This window comes from Echeneis naucrates, chromosome 6, assembly GCF_900963305.1.
Source record: "Echeneis naucrates chromosome 6, fEcheNa1.1, whole genome shotgun sequence".
Lineage (NCBI taxonomy): Eukaryota > Metazoa > Chordata > Actinopteri > Carangiformes > Echeneidae > Echeneis > Echeneis naucrates.
The window spans coordinates 21,609,626-21,631,549 of NC_042516.1; the positions used below are offsets into that span (position 1 = coordinate 21,609,626).

Here is a 21,924-nt window from a genome sequence, read left to right on the forward strand (position 1 = left end):
TTCCTGCCCAGATACTTATTCATCCATTAGCAGAAACTCTATCATCCCTGCTCTCTGAATGTGACGGGGGTGTATTAGTAAAACTTCTGACGAGCATTTGTGCATGTTTAGCTGATCTGCTGTGCTCTCGCTAAAAGGTTCTATAGGTTAATCTGGATATTTAATTGGAAATAATTAGCTGAAGGTGTAACAACCAAACAGACTCCATTTCAGTTATAATTAGCAAGAAATGACAAAGTTCACACCAGGAACGTTCCTGTAAATACACAGTACGATATCAGGTGATTTGTTAGAAAATGATTATTATAATTTAGAAAACTGAGACTTTTTTTTTAATCAAAGGTTATATCCGAAGAAGATAGCTAAAAACAGAAAAGAAATTATGTTAAAGTGTTTCTCTGAGGAGGAAAAATAGAAATTGTTGTTATTAAAAATGTCTTTGGCTTCACAAGCCCAATTTAAAATATAAAATCCAGGCGCACAATTTAGTGATGAAAATATGCAATTTTTATACATCAGTGCAGCACATTCAGCTCCAGATGTGGTCAAATAATTTCACTGTAGGATAAAGTTTGACTCCAAACAGGGACTTTCATTTTACAGGTCAGGGGTCACACCCACCCGTGTAACTGATCAGAAGTAAAATCAATGGCACGTTCTCACATTTTGAAAATGTCTGTAATTAATAAAAACCTTTGGATCGCCAACTCATGCAAATTAATTTAGGCTTATTCAGTCATGTTCTAATATCAAGTTCCTTATTGTCTGCAGCTTTTCACATAATTGATTTAAAAACTTTTGGTTTGTTATCAGCTTCAGATGTGACAGCAAGTGCAATTCGCAAAAGCAACTTTTGTTTGTAACCAAAAGAAAAAAAGAAAAAAAAAGAGAGAGAGAAAAGAAAAAACAAACAAACAAAAAAAAAAAAAGGTTATCAGAAGGAAGCTGGTTCGCACACACACAAAAAAAACTTGCAGATATGCACTGCATTGTGGGTAGCTTCCTCTCATTTACGGTTTGGGAGTCATCAAGAAAGACGTGGAGCGAAGCAGCGGAGGTTCCTCAGGAGGGAGGCGAAGATAATGAAAAGTTTGATTATCTGATTTGCACTCTGTTTTTGACAATAATTCATAGCAGAAATTAAATTCTGCATACAGTTCTCTTAATTCGACTTTAATTAAACAATACTCTATAAATGGTACTTTCAATGACCAAATGTTCCCATGTAGCCACACTGAGGGTCCCCAGCCATTAAAACTGATATAAAGTTGGTCCCATGGGGTGAGACTGGAGTCTGATTTGCAGGAATGACAGCTGAGGACTTCAAAAAGTTAATTAACTTTTCAATTACGACTGCATCTGACATCAGAGTTGTGTCTGCTATAGCTGCTGTTCAGGGAGAAACACACTTATGTAATAGACTGATGCACTTCAGTGTCTTTGAGCACTTGAATAATGGTTTGTAATGTGAGCGTGTGGCATTAGTGACTGTACTGCATATCTCTTTTAATTTTGTTTGTATTTATTCGAAGAATTTAGTTGGTCGCATTTATGATCCCACACATCAGTTATGTTTTACTCCACATATGCGGGAGTTTGTGTTGCACTTTGGGAATTGTATGACTGTAATTGAGTTGTTCACGTGCTGTGCACAAACATTGTCCCGTTTTTGTCATCTGTAAATCCTGTTTTTTTTTTTTTTTTGTTGTGTTGTTTTTCTTTTCTTTTGTTTTTTTTTACTTTCATTGAAGAAAAGCCCAAACATATGGTAAGTAATATTGGGTTTCACTTCAAAAATATGTAAGGCCAGTCATTTGCAATGTTTGAATTTATCTTTGTTACTTTTTTGGGGGGCTGAAAATAGTCAAAACAAATTCTGATACACAAACATGTACCAGAGAAGAAGCATGTTGTTAATAATCTGTATTTCAAAATTCCTATTTAGACTTTTACGTGACATAATGATGCAGATATACAGTAAAGAACCGTGTTAATTATTAAGGTGTGAATGTCACAATAATTCAAACTTCTGTAAAGCTCTGCAGTTGTTGTATAGACAGTTAATGAATGATTGAAAAGAAAATCAACAGCTGTAATAAAAATGAATCACATATGATCACACACACGAACAAATCCATTAGAGTGTTTATGATCTGTTTTAACACACGATTAAAAATTATTCACAGGCATCTCTGAAGCTCACTGTGACCTGTTGAGCTCAAAGTTTCAATGTTGACCTCGAAAACAGGCTTCTCAAATTACTGACTTAAAAGATCCACTTACTAGATTTTCTATAGGAACCTTTAGCCACCACTCACAGATTGTGTGGGTTTTTTAATGGAAAAGAGATTAATGCAACTATTTGAGGTATATTGTTCTCTATAGTGTATTAAGAAATGTATATTATTATTGTTTATATCATGTTTTATCTTTTTATTCAGCAAACAGCTCAAACCTGCTAATGGCAGCATAATAGTGTTGTTTGTTTTGTTTTGTTTTTTTTTGTTTAGTGGTCAAAACGCTTACTGTCTATAAGCTGAGAGTGATAGGTTTAAATTTAGCATTATAAAAAATATGTTTGAATTACTCTACTTTCATTGGCTTGAATCTCAGAAATACTGTCTCAAGATCGGTGCAATTTAGTTGTGTCGTTCTAAGAAACAGTTAAATGTTATTCTACATGTTCGTTCTTATTTCTGCTGAAGTTATTCACAGACAAAACAACAAAGAAAGTAAGTTTTAAATAACCTGCACTGTGCCTCTCTCCTCTTGAATGCAACGTTTTCAATTAGCACGTGATTCCTCAATTTTCGGCTAATATTAAGGCGTATGCCAGCTTCTAATTGAAGTGACCGGGTGGCCGTGTGCACTGACGTGGGGACAATGTGCTAGCGTGGAGCTACTCATTAGCCCAACAGTGCCTTACACCTGGGGTTCATTCAGAGCACGGGTCAGAGGGCACGGGAATTCGTACGATAATTATTGACAAGCAGATGTTATAAAATCATTTATGGTAATGCAATCGTAATAGATGGGCTTTGTGTCGCCAGGCAGATGAGCAGAGGAGAAAGTTTATGCAAGGAGGAAAGAAAGGAGGGCAATTTACAACAAGCTGCTGGAGCGATCGAATTAAAGCTTATCTAGATGACAGAAAAATGTAAAAAGAGAAATGAGCTCTCGCATACACACATACAGAAGCAAATAATAGACATAAATTCAGACATTAAAAATGCTAAAGAAATGGGAACAAAGCTGCTTTAATGTGCTTTGTTGCCGGTAAATTCAGCAAAGTCAAAATCCGAAAAATCAGAAATCATTTAGCACCGATGCATTTCCATCTATATTCATGCTGTATAGGAGCCTGGTGTGAACGTATGCTGCAAAAATAGCATTTTCCTTATGTGTACAGGCCTGAAGCCCCACTTCAAATGTTCGTTTAAGTATATTGCTGCATGTCTAGCTGCTTTTGATCACAACATCGCAGTTTAATTATAAAAATAGCCTCTATCCCCAACCTTAGGAGGATCCTCACAAATAAAATATTAAGGATGGCGGGGGGTGCTAGGTGTCTTTACATATATTGTCATTTGCTATAAGACACCCTATCTGTCTCTCGAAATGTGTCAGGAATTACCGCCAATTCCAAAAACATGCATTAGCCCCCACCTTAGGTGCAATAGTTCTTTTTACAGCGGGCAAATATCGCAGTGAAACACGGCTGTGCGAGGCAGCTAACCTGGCAGCTGGCGAAGAATAACCCTGCTCAGGAAGAAAGCAACCATGTTATCATGCACACACATGTGGCCTGGGTAAAGATTAAGCCGTATTCATCCCTGGCTGCTTCGCTCTCTCCTGCCTCAGTCCATCACAAGATATGGCAGCCGTTCAGCCAGGAAGCCAGGAGAGGTGCCACGGATTTCACGGCGTTCCCAAATCAGGCCGTCTGGAGACTCGGGCGAGGTGCTCCTGCCGCTGTGCAACTCGCCTCAGCTTTCCCACAGATCATAAGCTCCGCACTGATGCCGGGGGTTTGGAATTTTGTTGGATGGGAGCGTCGGTGCTAACAGAGGCTCCCCTCCACCCACCCTAACACACACATACATACACACTCTCTCTCTCACACACACACACACACACACACACACTCCCTCTCTCCCGCTCACTCACACACACACACACACAGTCTGAATACAATCCCCTGTTGTATGCATGGAATTGGGAATCATCTGCTGATTCATGCTTTCTGAGGACTATTGTATCACAGCGTGATAATATTTTCTGGGAGTTTTTTCCTTTTTAGGGGAGTGGATTTGTTGAATGAGAGACTGAGTAAAAAAGAAAATCATCATTTAGCATGGAGAAGTGAGGGATCATTGCATGTCCCTGCTGACATGTACATTATCACTAAATGAGGCTGGGGGGCTCAGAGTGCTGTTGGTTTTGAGTTGGGAGAGAGGCTTACACCCCAAGAGCTACTTAGGGGCCTCTCGGAGCTAAGCCGCTAATAATTCCTGCCTCTGCCTTAAAAAAAGGAGAAACACAAAGAGGAAACAAAGTGATGAAAGCCGGCCATATGGTAATACATCTGGGCTTGTTTGCAGCAAACCAGAGCCTCCGAAGGTGATAGAGACAGGTCAGCACTGATAATAATGAAAAACCCATCCAGTAGTAGTTTGCTCTACGAGCTGCAAAAGGTGCAAAGTAGGAAGTGGACAAAGTTGAAACTTCATCAGCACGAGATATCATTTTAAGTAATCTGCTCATCGTTGTCTCAATTAAGCATGACCATAAAATGTCCCAAAGTCTTCAACAAGGTGCTCAAATCAACCGACCAACAGTCCAAAACCAAAAACGATTCAGTTTCATAAGAGACAAAGAAAAGCAGCAACTTCTTATATTTATGAAGCTGAAAATAAGTAAGATTTGTCGTTATGTGTGGAAAAAATAAATAAATAAATAAACCTGAAAAATGAATTGGTTATTATTAAGTAAAATTAGACCCTGTGATGAACATGAGTCCAATGGTCTGTCTAAGTCAAAAAATGGGCCTGTCAGAAAAATGATGTGGGTAAAAACATTTTAAAAATCATAATAAAAAGATATTTAACTGATATTTGGGACAATATATTATGTTTCCATGTGATATAAAAGACAGGACACTGTCGTGATAGTAAGATGTACTAAGTGACAGATTTGGTGTAAAAGTCACTGAAATTTTGCTCATTTGCACCAGCTGTGAGGTGGTAAAAATCATCCTTTCATTTTGTCATTCGAGACACACTCCTCATCGAGGGTGTTTGTCACAAAAACCGGTGGAATTGTTTGCACTTTGCACAGTAATCACAGGTTGTAAAAGAAAAAAGGGTAATGACGTTATTGACATGAATTTATGTCATGAACTTGAGTCATAAAGTCTCATTGTGTGGCCTAAACTTTTTTAATGGAGGCAAATGAAAACAAAAGGCACGCTGCATCGCCTTGAGAGAGCTCAGAAGTGATGCCAAAGGAGCCAGGTAATCACAATGGTGTATCCAGGCATAAACGATTAGCTTACCCATCTGAATATTCAAGGTGATGCCCAAGCCATTTGTGTTGTGCTTCCTACATCCTCGCTTCAGCACACACAGATGAAGGGGGCAGCGGCACTGCGGCAGTGAATCCAAAGTGGTTTCCCTGTGTCAGTAATTTTTTATTTTCGAAAAAGCCACTGGTGCAGTGTATTAGTCATAATTTATGTTTATCATCCCTTGTACCCCGACTGACTTCAACAAACCGTTTAACGCTCCAAGCATATGTGCATATGGCTGCTTTAATAGCTATTCTGCATGGAGGAGCACTTTAAAGCCTCTAAATCATTTCTTTGGACAAACACTAATGAATTATGTCACCACAAGTGCAATTCAAAAGTGCAGAGGAACCAGTGGTAATTATTGGGACGCTTGGGGATTTTAATTATCAGGAGTGGGCTCCTTTAAAGTGTAACTAACAGGATTCACAGGGAGGGAGATGATGGGACATGTCAGATCCTCTGATGGAGAGAGAGAAGATGGACACGATGACCGCGAAGAGCCTTTACCTCACACAATGGAAAGAAAGTGTCAGTGAGGGAGAGACCGTTTCCTCATTGCTACACAAAATCCTCCTCAGGATGAAACTCAGACCAAACATGGTGTGCAACTCTTTGTGCATTAGCTGCCCAAATATTTTTTTCTGATTTGGTTATTCATAAATCTGTTTATGAGGATGTAAAACCAGCCTTGAAAAAAACAAAAACAAAAACAAAACAACAACGCAGTGTTGCTGCTTTGGTGTTGGTCATGAATTAATCAGATGTTGCGTTTCTCACATGTGCAGAGGCCTTGTGTATCAGGGAGAACAATAGTTCGTGCATCATTTAATAAAACATGGCCCTTTCTCCGGCCGAACACACCCTCACTCATTTGACTACACAAATGAGCACAACTTCATTGATTTACCTTTAAAACAGTAGGAAAAAAAAAACAAAACACAGCAGACATGTTAATCTGTTAATGAGAAAGGCTCTGCTGTTTCATTTATGCTGATTTTACGCGCCTTCTCTGAGCTGTCTGGAAATAGAAACTTGTTTGTCAGGAGCAATGTCTGATTTTTTTTTTTTTTTTTTTAAAGCTTAATGCTATAATTTCATCTCCTAATTTTTTTTCTTTATCATATTTACTGACATTTTATGAAGTTTGTTTATGAAGCCTGTGACAGCTCTGAAGGCTTCTCTCACCACATGGTGTGTATTTATGTCTGAATATGTAAGCAGGAGCCATTATGAATGTCCTGAAATCAGATTTATTCCAGTAAAAATATCCTCATTCCAAATCATTAAAAAATGGCAACAAGCTGTGGTGTGTTGTTGTTTTTTTCACACACAAAAAATAGCTGAAATATGGCATGTGAGAAATGTGCAAGGTGGCCGTCTTACAGAAGGTGTAGAGGTGGGATAAATTTAATTACAGCTTCAAATATTCATTTGGCAAATATATCAAGGTTGGAAACACAGGCCCAGAAATGGCAAGCCAGCCTGGCAGGCACTCACAATAGCGGATGGCAAATGACAGTAATCCATGAAAAGAGACCAGACATTTATAGAATTTATAGAGAAGGACTCGCCATCCCAGATCTCTGATGTTTGTGGGATTTACTCATTGGCATCTTAAATGTAAGAAAATATATATAATAATTTCAACCTGTTTTTCTTTCCACTACTTTGGTTGCTAATTTTCCAAATTGATTTAGGTTAATTGTTGAGCCACATGTGTGAACACATTTTGCAACAACTACATCACTTATTTTATTTTATTTCTCATCCACACATTTATGTTTTTTGCTATTTCAGATCTGGTGTATGTATGAGAGGACTGTTTCACACAGGCTATTATTTGACTGTAATGAACAGATAATCACATCGATACCTCCAAAGAGCAGTTTGCAATTCCAGTTGACACAGAAATGAGCCACCAACTCATGCGGTGTCTTTTGTTATGCAGGCCTCTGACGGTCACTCAACACAATCGCAGTAGCAGGAAACGCAACACGTGAGCCTTGCTGCTCTGTGATCTGAACACGCTCGCTGTCTCGTCTCCAGCTGTGCAAAGGTTTGTAGCAGCACCGAGGCACCAAGCACAAGTGCAGGTACACCAGGGCACTTCCTCTTCCTGTGACAGCGAGTGAAGGTGGCCTACTTTGTCTTAGTTTTAGCGCTTTAAACCTGCACTGGGTTGATTTAATCAGCAGGTTGGGAGCGGAGGAGGGGAGGCTGCTTCACCTTCCAGAGGAGGTGAAGGAGAAGACGGGGGTGGTAAGTGGTTCTCCAAAGACCACACATTCGCAGAGTCCCGGTGCTGGTGCCAAACAACCCCCCCCCACCACCACCACCACCACCGCCTGACTTCCCTCTACATACCATCACCCCTCCCACTGGAGTAGCTCAAACTTACCCACCTTACATCCACCTCCAGGGGTCTCTACCGTCTCGGGTGGCAATACTGATCCGAGCAGGACTGCATCTCACGAGGGAGGATCTGGTACATGTGCTCCAGGTTTGGTTAAGCCCTAATAACAAACGGGCGCAAAACAATAAAGTCAAAGGTGGAGTCTGACACTGGCCTACATTGTGAAAACCACAAAAGATCTTCAGCTCACATCTTGTTCACATGCACCATTGTAATTTTAATAGTGGTGGAAAACCACAACTGCATTTCAGAACCTCACAAAGTCTGATCATCTTTTACTTTAAGGGGAGGAATAGAAACCATCATACAAATAAATGTGCGTTTTGGTCCTCTTTTTCATTGTATAATCTGGACTTTTTTTTTTTTTTAAGTAGTAGAAACAGGTTTTTGAGGATGGCCCAATCCACAGCTGCACATCACTCAGCCGCTGTACCAGCGCTCCTTTCCGGTTTCTCGTAACTATCAGTGTGCTGATCCGGATTCACAGCAGGAAATATACTAACTATAGATAAGTATCTCGCACAACCTCACGATAAATACCTTGAACTATCACTTCGCTTTTTTTTTTTTTTTTTTTTTATTATATTGGGTCAGGGAGAGAGGAGTGACATGCAATGAAAGGCCATGATCTTGGACTCAAACCTGGGCCACTGTGGTCAGGACAAAGCCATCAGGTGATCTATCAGGGCACCCACAAACTTTGACATCTAAATTTCATCAATGCCAACCTTTGACCTCAGTAACCAGAAGAAGCAGTCATTATGACAGGAGAGAGGAGGCAGTCGGGATGTTTGTATGGAGCAGCAAAAAGAGTGAGATGAACCAAGCGTCTAGTTTCCAGCCTACAGTCAAGGACTTATTGTAACCAGAACTTAAATCTGATCTGTCACATCATAACACATGAACACATGCTCAATGACTTAAGGTTGTAAAATGTCAGCAGAGGCCTCAAATCATTAAAAACGTGACTGAATTTTTTGGTTCTGTTTGAAGGACTTATTAGTGAGAGGCTTTTCAAAAAACTTTTCAAAAAAATATAGTTCTTGCAGGTTTTTTCTGAGGAAAAGAGAACTGTCAACGAGGAAGTAATGTGCTTTTGTGCTACATCAACCTTTGTTTAGCAAAAAGAAGAACTGGGTTATCATTCTGGCAGAGCACCACCTACGAACACTTAACATCATCAGCCAATAAAATCAAAAGATAAAGATGCAAAGGAGCTGGACCCAGTGGTTTGATTGACAAGTGAACAGTGCATCAACCAATGCTTAAACACCAAAGATAAAGAGGAGGCAAAGTGAGCGTCTCGCAAATTGAAAACACACAAGGTGACTTCAAATTACAGGATCGGCTTGCAAGTAGTCCAACTGTCTCGCTCGAACCTTCATGCTGAACACCGTCCATCTGTACGCCATGTTTGCAGCAGCAGATGTAGCATCTCACCGCCACCTTTCCAATGAAAGACTAAGCCTAAGAACTGAATAAATTTGTCCACAAGCAGGAGCCAAATCATCAAAAGGCCTTCCACCCTTCTGATACAGGAGAGCGGTCCATGTGGAGGTATGGGAGACGCTGGTGGCAGCAGTGGGACGGGTGGGGTAGAGGCAGCAGGGCACTAATCGGGGAGGGAAGGAGGGATGGATGGATGGATGGATGGATGTGGGAGGAGGAGGGAGGGAGGATGATAAAGCCTGATCTGTGCCATGGGGCATTTATGGCTGTTGGGGATGCAGGGGGACGGGGATAGGGGGAAACGGGTGGGAGGAGGTATTGTCTGCTGTGTCCGCGCGTTTATAGGATTGAGCTCAAGTTTCCTTTGTGTTTCCATTTTGTTGAGGGATTATGTTCTTTGAGAGAGTTGTGCAAGCAGCTAGGCACACAGAGTGGAGGCGGAGAGAGAGAGAGAGGATGGGTGAGGGTAGTGAGGGAGACAGGGAGGGAGGGAGGACGTCTTTGTTCAGAACATTGATCATGAACAAGACAGATAGCAGAGGGTGTGTGTCTGCATGAGTGTGTGTGTACAAGTTAGTGTATCTGTGTGAATAGTTTTAATGCCTCTGTGTGTGTGTGTGTGCACGCGTGTGAGCCTGCAAAGAAAGATGTCAAGACATGTAACCAGCCATGTAACAATTTAAAATCAATTTGCCTCCCAAGAAGGAATTGCTCTGCGAGACATTTTTCCCTCCGAGCGTTTACAGGACTTCCATTCTATCTAAATAGATATCAATTACATAATCGCCTTCCTTCGCTCTCCGCCTGGCCACCAAATGCAAACTTTGTCACACTGAGCTGTGGCGTAATTGCCCCCCCACGCATTCACCCGTGCATAATGTTTTGCGATCGCTTGTGTTATTGATCAAACACAACACAGTTGCAAATGAAGACACAAAAAAGCCTCTGACTGTGGTGAGGAAGGGTGGAGGTGGTGGAGGTGTTGGGCCCTGACACTTTTTTCTGATTTCTGTCAACTGAAGCAACAGTTTCATGTTGGAAACCGCCTACTTTCCCTCCAAAAAAACATGATTCCCAAGTCGCATCCAAAGCAGTTTTCTCCCATTAATCAATTGGTAATGGATGAAAGTCTCTGCCACTCTACAATTCATCAAACATTCAAGAAAAAAAAAGTAACGAAGTCTTGACTGGTGATAATCTGAGCGCTGAAAGTTTTCCAACTGCTCTCATTGGGGGAAAACAAAAAAAGAAAACACATCCTAGTGTCTTTACCTTGTTCCAACCCCAATGGGTAACCAAGTATCTATTGTTTTCCTCAACTTGTTAAAACACCACATGGTATATTTGCATAGGATAACCAACATGTATAGCAAATCATTTGCATGCCTGAAAGTGCACTTGAGTAACCGTAATTACACGTGACACCAATTACTCTGTTACTTTGTATTAAATTATAATGGAAAATTCCACTAGAGAATTGGAGCCTAATTGCATCTTAATTTGCATAATTTTGCATATTAATCACCTCTCCAATGAATAATAAATTTCAGCAGATTTTTTAATTTATGCATAGATACAAAAACAAGTTGAAAAATAATTTGTGAGTGAAAAAAATCAGGAACTATTACTTAGTACATTTGTGTTAATTTCTCTCATTACCCTTCGCTCAAGTCAAAGATATCTCTACTATTGATCAAGCTTTGCATATTGAAATAGAGTTAGTTGCATCTTAAATTAAAACAAAAAATTTATAAAAAAAAATTGAAACTTCAATTTTTGGAAATATCCATGCATCCATTTTACATAAAACTTTGTGGCTCTATTTAAAGCTCTCTCTCCACTGCAGTGATGCCAAATTCATTCTACAATGATAATTCAAATCATTTTCTGCTTTCCCTTTTTCTCTCTCTTTTTTTCTGGTCAACACCTGTGCCTGCTATTGTGTGTGGCTCCCTGCCAGCACACACAAAATCCAATACCTGTAGACCAGATTAAATTCAAATTCACAAAAACAACATATTTTCAGATTTAACATGCTATCTTTTCCAGCGGAAAGGGAAAAAAAGTTGACTAAGTTATTTTTTTAATAAAGAAGAAAAGCTAAAACTAAAATCCGCTTGTTTGAGGCCGCCTCATTTCACCAAGGATTGTGTGTGGGGAGAGAAATAAAACATAGGAATCAGTTATATATCATGTATATTTTAATCAAGATGTTTTTATATGTTGTCACAACTTCTGTTGAATTCTGACCCTTAAAACAATAAAATGATAATGATCCACTTAAAGGCTGTACGTCAAATTCAATCATGTCATTAAAACAAAAAACATTTGGAGGAAAATATGAAGGACTGATATAAAATCATTCCCTTAAGACTGACTCAATAATAGACAACAAAGAGTAAAGTGAGATTTTAGGTACAAATTAACCATCAGGTGTAAGTTCAACACTACTGTGAATTTTTGGGATTTTGTGAATTCTTTGGATTTATTGTGTATTTCTGTGAATTTACGAGTAAATCATTTGCAGTGTATAATGAGTAGGGAGTCATGAAACAGGATGCTTCCTCATCCTGTTAATTGTTTTTTGACCCCTCAGATTATTTTTGTGAGCCCTCAGGGCCCACTAAAGGAGATTTCAACTGATGCACCGAAGGCAGTCGTCCTATTCTGCTTCACAGGATAATTTTAAGTTTTAAAGCAATTTTATCTGGAAAATGTAAAATCTTGTATTTTAGCCTTGAGATATTAACCTCTGCTCCACCAATAAACCGCCCCGCGTACTCTGGAGGTATGCTGAGCGCAACATCTTCATCCCTGCCGGTGGATGTTACCCAGGAGCTCAGCTGTGGACAATAGTGCCTTTCAGTGGCTCAGCAGGGGAAGGAGCCCAGTGTGGCGACACGGGCTGCAGCATCACTCCAGGTCTGGATTACATGACAGGCCTTCGACCCTGTGAGCAGCACTGTCCTGCAGCGGGTGCACCGTATAAACCAGATTATAAATAAATAAATAAATAAAAACTTTACATTTATGAAGGAATAACGGTGAGTCCGGGTCTCTGATGTCATGTCCACCAAATAAATGTTTCACAGAAAATTTTCATTTTAACTCACCCTAAAGATTTTGGGTACTCATTTAACTGCTTTCTGTAAAATGTATCTCCCTGGATGGCCATTCAACTGCTAATTTAGAGATTAGAATGTAACGATCATTGTCATTTTAATTTACCTTGTTTGTCTAAAAACTGTCACATACAAAAAGGAGTCTCCTGAAAACCAGAACCTGTTTCACTCCAAGTCCAACGTGTGTTAACCTGCTCTTTTTTGACTAACAGGTTGTTAAAGACTAAATCCTACAAAGAATGTGACCTCTACATGGTGATGGGGAGCCACAGACCTACTGGTATCACCGATGTGGCAGAATGCTTTTGAAATTGGATTAAATTAGACTGAGGTCAATCTGTTGCTACTTACACACATTTATTTCTCTCTGTATGGAAAACATGAGACAATTTATATGTTATTTGACAAAAAAGCCAAAGCTCACTACATGCACTAATATCTGCTAAAGAACTCAAGTGCAGGCGAAATGGACATTATTTCCTATTTGTTACTCCAGCTTTATAATTTTAATGTTGATAACATGTATGTTTAATTAAAATTCTGTTTGCTCAAACCACCACAAACGAGGTTTCCTCCTGCAGAGGTGTGCTTGTCACTGGACTTTTTTGTGCTTCTCACCCTAAACCTGGTTTGAAATCTTTATTATAGACTAACAACCAGCAGCTTGCTCTCAAACTCTCCCTCACTTGTGTGTTTATCTGCAGATTCTCCAACAATTAATCCCATCCAGCGCCGAGTCGTTAATATTCTGCTCCATCCGACTCGCAGATGTAAAAATCATCCTCAGCTGACACGCAATTACTGTAATACATCCCGGAAAGGTTTCCGTGTCTGCTCTCAGTCTCCAGTAAACGAGAGCTGCGCGGCTAATTATTGATAAATAAAATTAGTTGGGGAGAACTTCAGGTGGGCGGGGCCGCGCGCAGGTGTGTGCCGCGTGCGCGTCGGTGCGTATTTTCAGGGCGCGCGCGGACAGGCGACGGGAAAATGGCGCTGACCTGTAATCACCGGGAACAGCGGGGACTTGATGATGTTTTGGTCCGATGATCAAATTTCACATTTCCGCACACTCATTTTATGCACCTGCGCAGAAAACAAAGCCTGGGCGGAAACTACTGGCCCGTAGGAGCGCCCGGTTCAGTGTGTGTGTGTGTGTGGTGTGTGTGTGTGTGTGTGTGTGTGTTAATCATACATGCACGCACAGACACTTAAAGTTTGTTTTGCTGTTGTTTTTCCCCACATATACACAGAAGACAGATAAATGGATATGTATCTCCCTCTACTGGATCCGTCCTGTAAAGTCACCCTGCTGCCTTCAGGTGCTCTTTGTCAGCTCCGACAAACACTCAAACATGAGAAATCATTTGAAATGAATGAAGTCATCGGCTATACAGCATATATATTAAAAAAGACTTCCCCGGAAACACACAGTAATACTAAAGGATGTGAAACCTTGCTGCAGCCAAGTTTTCACTGTGAAAAGTCTTTAAAATCTACTTCAACTGTAATCAATAATTTTTAAAGCTGGTAATGCACGTTTGTACTTTGGCATAAATAAAATACATGTATTTCAGGTTTCGCCAGTAAACATCACACCAACTTCATTTTTTTTCCCTAATCCTGAATGATATTGGGTTAGCAGACTTCACTGGCTGCATCTACAAGTTAAACTCAAGTGAGAAATATAAAATGTTTTTAAAGGTTACAAAAAAAGAAGAAGCCCAAGGCAAGATCTTCTTCTTCTTATTGTTATTATTATTTTCGGTGGAGATGCGTTTCTAAATTTCCAATAGCACCGAAAGGCAGCAGTCATGCGTGTGCGACATAAGGATTGTGGGTAAAGCATGGGTTGAGTTGCACAAGGTTATCTAAGAGACAGCCGTGGCACCGGAGGCTGACTCGGCCCCGGTTCTCGGGCCACAGCCGCCTGTAACGCTCCGTCCCCCCTCCCGGTGATGCACCGGATCGTCGGCCTCGCAGCGTGCCGGGATCTCGGCAGGCCCGGAGTCTGCAGCTGGACGAGGGGCCCGGGCTGCAGCGGCCGGCCGGCCGTGCACCTCCGGCAGTGTGCGGGTCCTGCGCGTCCTTTCACCGCGGAGCCCCGACCGGGGGTCTGCGGGCGGAAGGTCGTGTTTGCGGGTCAGAAACACAGACTCCTCAGCTCCCGGGCTGGAGCCGACAAGCCGACGGGTAGCTCCGGGGGTCAGCCCGATATCTCCGTGGTGGGCAGCCCGGACCCGGTCACATGGATCCGGTGTAAAATCATCATGTACCTCATCCAGCTGTACTTTAAGTTAGACGTCAGCTCCGAAGAGTTTGACAGAGGAATCAAACAGGTAACTGCTCACAGGCCTGATTCCAAATATAAAAATCAACGAGTCAGTTTATTTTTATATGGCACTGGTTGGAAGGTTTCTTCTAATTCAAATGGAGTTTACAAAACTGAAAAGGTTTTGAAAGAGGTTTTAGATGAGCCAGAAACCTGGAAGGTGTTCAAAGACCCAGAGGGAGTTTTAAGCTTATAACTTTTGTTACTCATCCATCTTCTACCACTTATCAGTTTCCGAGTTGTGGGGGGTTCTGGAGCCAATCCCAGCTCACCCTGGACAGGTCAACAGTCCATCACAGGGCCAACACACACAGACCAACAACCACTCACACTCAGACCTACAAACAATTAAGAGTCACCAATTACCCAAAACATGATGTCTCTGGACGGTGGGAGGAAACCCACTCAGACACAGAGTGAACAGGCAAACTCTGCACAGAAAGGGCCCGAGAACCAAACCCACGACATTCTTACTGTAGGGTAAAAGCACATCTCCATTTGAACTTTTAACAATTAATAAATATAAATGTTCAATCTGCTTCATAGTCAATGTTTCTGAACAGCATCTGTTTTTATAACTTTTGTGAGATCTGAATCGCCTGTATAAATGGAAACTTCTACAAATGCATCTGTGCAAACAAATATTTTAGATGCAAACTGAGTCATGTGATTAAAGGAACCAGAACATGATGCAACAAAATTTTCTCCATGTAAATAAGCGCACATTTGTCCTGTGATCGCCCAGTTAAAAGGTAGAAACTAACATTCATACTTTCATACCCATTCCCCGTCCACCCCAGGCATTGGTACACGTCTCCAACGTGATGTCCCGTGGCAGATACCATGAACTGTGGGGGTTGTTGTCCCATGAGGTAAAATATCATACGAATGATGAACATGCATGTCAGATTTTGTTTTGATTCTCGTCTCTTGTTCTTACAGATGTTAGAATACGTTGAGACAAGGTGCCAGTCTCTCAACAGAGCTCAGAGGCAACAGCTTGCTGTCACAATGGATGATATTATATTTGTGTTTCCGGAGGAAGTTTCTGTTGTCTTCGAAGAGGATGGTGAGTCATCAAATTATCAAAAATAATTTAAGGCTTTATCCACACCACTGCTGTTTTAGTTCTCTATCATAACTGATCTCAATCCATATGTTCTCACCTTGAAACATGTCTTTCTACCATTTATGAAGCCAAAGCGTCTACAACTCCTACACTGCAGTTGGGTAATTGCAGAAAATACTACAAACAAGGGAGAGCAGAGTTAGTAGTTGCATTAAAATGCAGAATTTAACTACTCAACTGCTGATGGCAAAGAGCTTGAGGTGGTTGAAAACTCTGGAGTAAATGTAGCAAGACATTATTATTTAATTTTGGAAGTGTAAACCTGAGAAGCAACAAAGTTAAGGACAGTTGGCTGGAAATGTGCTTTCTGTCAGGGTTAGAGAAGTCAGTAAAGATTTTTCACCTGAGCAAACCGGTTCCGTTGCTTGTGAATCTTGTTTGTTTAAGGTTAGAAGACAGTTTTTGCTGTTTTCCCAAGAATGTCATAACCTCACTGTCAGAGCTGGTGTTAATCATTTGATTTTTATTTTATTTTATGGTCTTGCCAAACAGATAAGGCAACAGTAATCAGACAGCTTGTCATTTGGAGCCAAATTTCCCTGACGTGAAACCCATTCAGATTGTGTGCTCTTACAAGTCAGGCATATCTGACTTTTCCATCAAAGATTTCAGAGCTTCCAAAGGTAAAGTGTCTTTTGGCAAGACACTTAACCCCTTGCGGCTGAGCTCACAGAGCTCAGAGGAGCTTCTTCTGTTGAGGATATAAATGCCAGCTGTCAGTACTGAATGTTTGGCTGTTCAGGATGTTGTTGACCTGATAACCACACGGGTCAACAACACTGTTTCTCCACACAGGCAGAAGGTTTTGCTTCATTTCCACGAGGTTTTGGTTCCTGTCAACATACCAAGGCCCTGATGACCCAGAGGGCACACAAATTTTCAAAGTGGCTCCTCATGAAGATGGCAGCCCACAAAGGAAAATAGCGACTGCTGTTTACGAGTAAGCACTAAGCTTGTCATCTGCACACATATTGCAAACATGCTGTGTGTCCAAAAGTGTGGATTACAACAAATCTTCCCTCAATCAGCTCTGACATGTTCAAATCTATTTCATGGCAGTATGTGTGTTGCCTCTATGTGCGTAATGCACAGTTTTGATCATTAATTTGCTTGGCTGGGGCCAAAATCTGTGTTTACTTTATTTCTTTGTATGGAGTATGTTGAGTCACAATCAAAAAGGAGCAAATATTTACTTAGAGAAATAATTATATGTTGGCAAAAGCTCAAAGTTACCTGCAGGCCTTGGAACATATGGTAAGTCTGTTTTTGTTGGGTGGATAACAGAGCCACAGCTACATAACAGCTGATAGTGGCAAGTTAAATGTTTTTCAAATTTAGTGAGGGAAAAGTCAACCCAGACTTTTGGACCCTACTGAAGGATCATCAAATCAGCTTAGCTAATACCTAGAAAAGTAGAAAATATTCTTTGTAGTGATCCAAAGAAATGTGACAAAAATAAAGCTACAGAAGTGACAAACGTATGACTATTTAGTTGAGTACTGTGTGCATGTCCTCTTTTATGGAAACAGTGAATCAAAAGTCTTCCATCACTGTCTAACCAGGATGAGTTCAGACAATCTTACAAGGTTGGACGTCTAACACTTCCAACACCAAACAAGTCTGATTTAATGTAAAAAGGAAAAATAAGCACATTCTGTCCTTATTAAGAGCACTCCATAAACGTATCCACACACTCAATTAATCCTCTTATTTAATGAAACAAAAAGCATATTGTGGATATTTCTCCAATATCAGATCTATAATCACAACAATAACATCTCTAGCTGTCTCCTCCTTTATGTTTAAGATTTTCTTTCATGCCTGGATAACATTTTTAATACTGAGATTAATTCAGATTGTGAGCAAACACTATCTACCTATATCTATCAATATCTACTCTTGTTATTTAAATAAGTCAATACTTTAGAGTTAACAGATTCTGTTAAAATTTCAATGAAATATCCTCTCGTGTCTGAGTAAAACCATTAGCAATAATAATTTCATGTAAGGAAAAGGCTAATAAAGACTCCAGTTGTGATTATGTAAAATTGTGATACGGCATCAGTTCACTCACTGATTTTAGTTTAAAGAACTGCTGAGTAGTTCTGCAGCAGCGCAAAAAAAAAAAAAAAAAAAAAAAAGAGGAAATCATTTCACTCCATTTTCACTCACTGTGCATATAACAGTTAAAGCCTCTTTCCTTTTCTTTTCAGTAATCCAGTTAGTTGTTGGACCACACAGTGGGGTCTATTCTACCTAATGCCCATCTATCTAGTTGTCCAGATTCTCCCTCTCATTGTCTCAGGTCTTGGAAATCCACTCGGAGAAAGCCTGTTACACTTGTTATCCAAAGGCTCATAAACAGTCCAACAGAATAAGGAAGCCATTTTGAGAATCTCTACCTCATTATTTTCAAGGTGAAAGGAGAACCAAAACTTAGTTTGAATGTCAGCGTTAGTCTGTCTGCCCTCATTTTCAGGACTTCAAATGTTTTTGTGCTACTAAGAATGTAGCTGTTTGTGTTTAAAATGAATAAACTATGTTAGTGCCTGTTTAACAAATCTTTCTCTTTCCTTCAAGATTCCGCCGAGAGCTGACGAAAGGAGCCTCTCCTGACTGGAAGGTCACAGCTGTTTGGCACTGGCATTGGAAACTGGCTGAGTAATTTACTATTTGACAGTAATCAGGATGCATTACCAAACTATTGATCGACTACATTTATTAAGCTTCAAAGACAACCTAAGAAACTGGACAGCAGACTGAAGAATTGTATATTTTCTATCTCGTGAACCATGACCGAAAAGCCACAGCAGCAAAGCTGTGCAGACGCCCAAAGACCTCAACAAATCCCCCTATTTTAAGATTGCCCTTTGATCATCAGAAGCCTTTTACTCCTTTGGTCACTGATTTTATGTTTATTCAAGCTTTCACTCACAACCTCACAAGTCTTCCTCCACAAATGGAGTTCAGTTGTCAAGATGCAGTATACATGAAAAATCTTGCTGAGCTTTATTACAAATGATTAACATTAATTTGCTGAGGAAGACTTTGAGAGGCAGCTCAACACTCACAGACAAGCATGTGAATTATCCTTTTGAAAAAAAAAAAAAGCAAACAATTATTAGTTATTATTAATTATTAGTTTTTATCTTTGACACTCCATTCCAGTGAAAATCTTGTGTCAGTAAATTATTTTTAGTTTTATCACTGCACTGAACTTTACCCATAACCCTTTAAAGTACCCAGGAAGTCCGGCCTCCCTGACCCTCCTAACCAAAGCATATGCAAATAAACATGCAACTTATATATATTTACCACTCTACCTTAATTTGCGCTGACAAACAGTAGGTACTACGTGCTCTACTGGGTGGTAAGGAAAAAAAAGAATAATCAAGGCTTTCCTCAGCATTATAAATGTTTTTCCACTCAAACTCTTTCATCATGTACAAAAGTCAAATAAATACCAGAAGAGGAAAACCAACAAAGTGTCTGTATAGTCCTTTAATTTCGTCCAACAATTTTTGATCTCAACATCACCAACAGAACAACAGACTACATTAGCCGTAAAGGTCAAGTCCATAACTGTGTCTCCACAAGATTTATGAAGCATACAGGGGGGGAAATATACGAGTATTCTGGTACTTGTGATAAGAAGTAAAGAAAAACAAGATAATCCATTTTCTATAGTCGACAGGAGGGGGCGTATGTTCTGGTACATGGTTGTCGGCGCACAGTTGACTGTTCTAGGAAGTTAAGGACTGTCAAGAGATCGCAACACAAGTCTTATACCAAGTGAAAATAGTCGTATAGTATGGCTTCAAGCAAGGATGACAAATTCTACGAGAAAATTTCTCCACCTGTTTAACTAACTCAGCCTGCATCTGAGCTCACAGTCAACGCCAGAAAAGTGTCACTTGTCAAAAACATCATGTCTGACGGACTTGTGAATGCCGCGTGTCATCCCATTCTGTGAAGGCTTGCTGCAGTATTATTAATGTTGACAACATATCTGACAAACAGAGAGGATTCTGTCATTAGCGGCCGCTAATTCATGCATAATGAAAAACGCTGAGGATTATTCTAATTTTCCTGCATAGTAATATGCAGATTGTGGAAGTTTGCGTGGGGGTTTTTTGGTTCCAGTGGAGCATCTCGCAGAGTCATAATGAGATTAAAAGAGTGCAGTTAGCTTAGCATGTGTCAATATGCTCATGGATATGGTGAGAGCACATTAAACAATTTACCACGCTTGTGCATCACTCAGTTTAATGGAAATTAAGAAAAAAACAAAAACAAGTGGGGAATATACAAAAAGCTAATGTTTTCTTATTAGATATTTTACTGTCTTCTGACGACATGTGGATCAGTCAAGGCTGTGTGCCAACCTGTTTCATTAATCTGTTCTGCGAAACCGATTGCAAACAATAGCCTGTACCTCTTAGGGAGAGTATGTGTCTTGTTTGTATGTCTTCACGTGTCTCAGATCCAAGGTGCCATAAATTAATTGTACTATCTCTGTCAGACTCTCATTTTAAGGTTGATTAGTAGAATAACTAGATGAATATGCTTGAAAATCAAATCTCATACTCTGACAGGACAAACGATAAAGGTATGGAGATCGTACCTCAGTATTTACTCAAGTGATTTTACAACCATAGCAACAGTCTTCCAGGGTTTTGTTATTAAGTCCAAAGCAATCAATTAAAGATTTAATACTGTTTCACAGCAGCTTAGGTGTACTAACAAAACGTGGCATGTTGCTTTGAACAAAAAGCAAAAATGTTGACATGACAAATTAGCTTTTTCTATGCATGAAATTATCTTTTTAATTTAATAGCAGGATGGATTCTCCATAAACATAAATGTAACAGGGGGAGAAAAACTTCTTTTGTTTACTGACATGTTTATCTTCACTGAATTTGTGGTGCTACTAATATTATGACTAATGACTACTAATGATGGTTGAGAGCCGTTAAAATGTCTTATGTTGTCTGTAAGACAGGAAAACTAATTTAGGAAAGAAAAGCTTTTTAGCAATTGATTTTTTTCCCTTTTTAAATGCCAGTCATTGTCACTGAAGAATACTATCCACCGTGTTTGTACATAGGCTAATGTTGTGACACTGAAAGGAAACAACTGTGAGACAAGTCCCAACCAGTTCCAAAACTTTGTTGTATCAAGACCAAGAGCAGACTCAAACATGAATGTGTCACTGCCTGTGTCTCAGTGTTAGCAGCCAATATATTAGCTGAGTTATGCACAATGACAGCAGTACAGTGAGCATTGTAACCGACCATCGCGGTGAAGGAACAAAGCCAGAAGGCAACATTTCTGATTTACTAGACAATCTATAGTTCACTTGTCACCTCTCAGCCTATCATGAGTTGTGAGTAGTACCTGAAAAAATGAATGAGATCATGAATTTAAGTAATCATGAAATGGTTTTTTCCTTGATGACATGAAGCTAGGAAGAGAGGAAGAGAGAGAGTGCTGCTCCTCTCTATCAAAGGGGTTCGAATTTCCCCAGTGGGGCTCAATAAAGTATTATCTAATCAGGGTCCTTACATTGTAGACCTTCCGGTCCATAGTAGGAGATCGCAGCAACAGTCAAGTGTTGCTGCGGCTTCTGTGACCAGATACCAGATAATTGGTAGAAAATGTTTGGCTATGCATCTCACACATTGTTGAAAATAGAAACCCTGACTGGTATTAACATAAGCTTGTTTCATATGTAAACAAGTAAACTCTATTCATTTAACTGATGGGTGTGTCCTCTTAGAAAGATTTTCAGAAGGGTTCAACCAAAATGCATTCATTGGTACAATTTGCTACATGCTCCAAACAATGCTTGATATACTATATTAAACAAATTGTTTGTTCTTGTTACCAGTGATAAAGAAGACAGCTTCAATA

At 40.0% G+C, this 21,924-nt stretch overlaps 1 protein-coding gene across 2 annotated transcripts; it reads left to right on the forward strand.

Moving 5' to 3' along the window:
- The first annotated feature begins 14,394 nt into the window (after positions 1 to 14,394).
- LOC115045219 (m-AAA protease-interacting protein 1, mitochondrial) lies at positions 14,395 to 19,178 on the forward strand. 2 transcript variants are annotated; one of them, XM_029504797.1, is made up of 5 exons: positions 14,395 to 14,889; positions 15,683 to 15,754; positions 15,825 to 15,951; positions 16,807 to 16,951; positions 18,592 to 19,178. In XM_029504797.1, the coding sequence occupies exons 1-5, from the start codon at positions 14,509 to 14,511 to the stop codon at positions 18,674 to 18,676; spliced, it is 810 nt and encodes a 269-aa protein (XP_029360657.1). In that variant the 5' UTR covers positions 14,395 to 14,508; the 3' UTR covers positions 18,677 to 19,178. The 2 variants fall into 2 exon arrangements, with proteins under 2 accessions (XP_029360657.1, XP_029360658.1); XM_029504798.1 differs by lacking the exon at positions 15,683 to 15,754.
- The last annotated feature ends 2,746 nt before the right edge of the window (positions 19,179 to 21,924 follow it).

Excerpts from the sequence above, each read along its gene's own strand:
- LOC115045219 (XM_029504797.1), top strand. The coding sequence starts at position 14,509 with ATGCACCGGATCGTCGGCCTCGCAGCGTGCCGGGATCTCGGCAGGCCC. Across the intron at positions 15,952-16,806 it reads TGTTGTCTTCGAAGAGGATG|GCAGAAGGTTTTGCTTCATT; the intron begins GTGAGTCATCAA and ends TTCTCCACACAG. Across the intron at positions 16,952-18,591 it reads ATAGCGACTGCTGTTTACGA|ATTCCGCCGAGAGCTGACGA; the intron begins GTAAGCACTAAG and ends CTTTCCTTCAAG.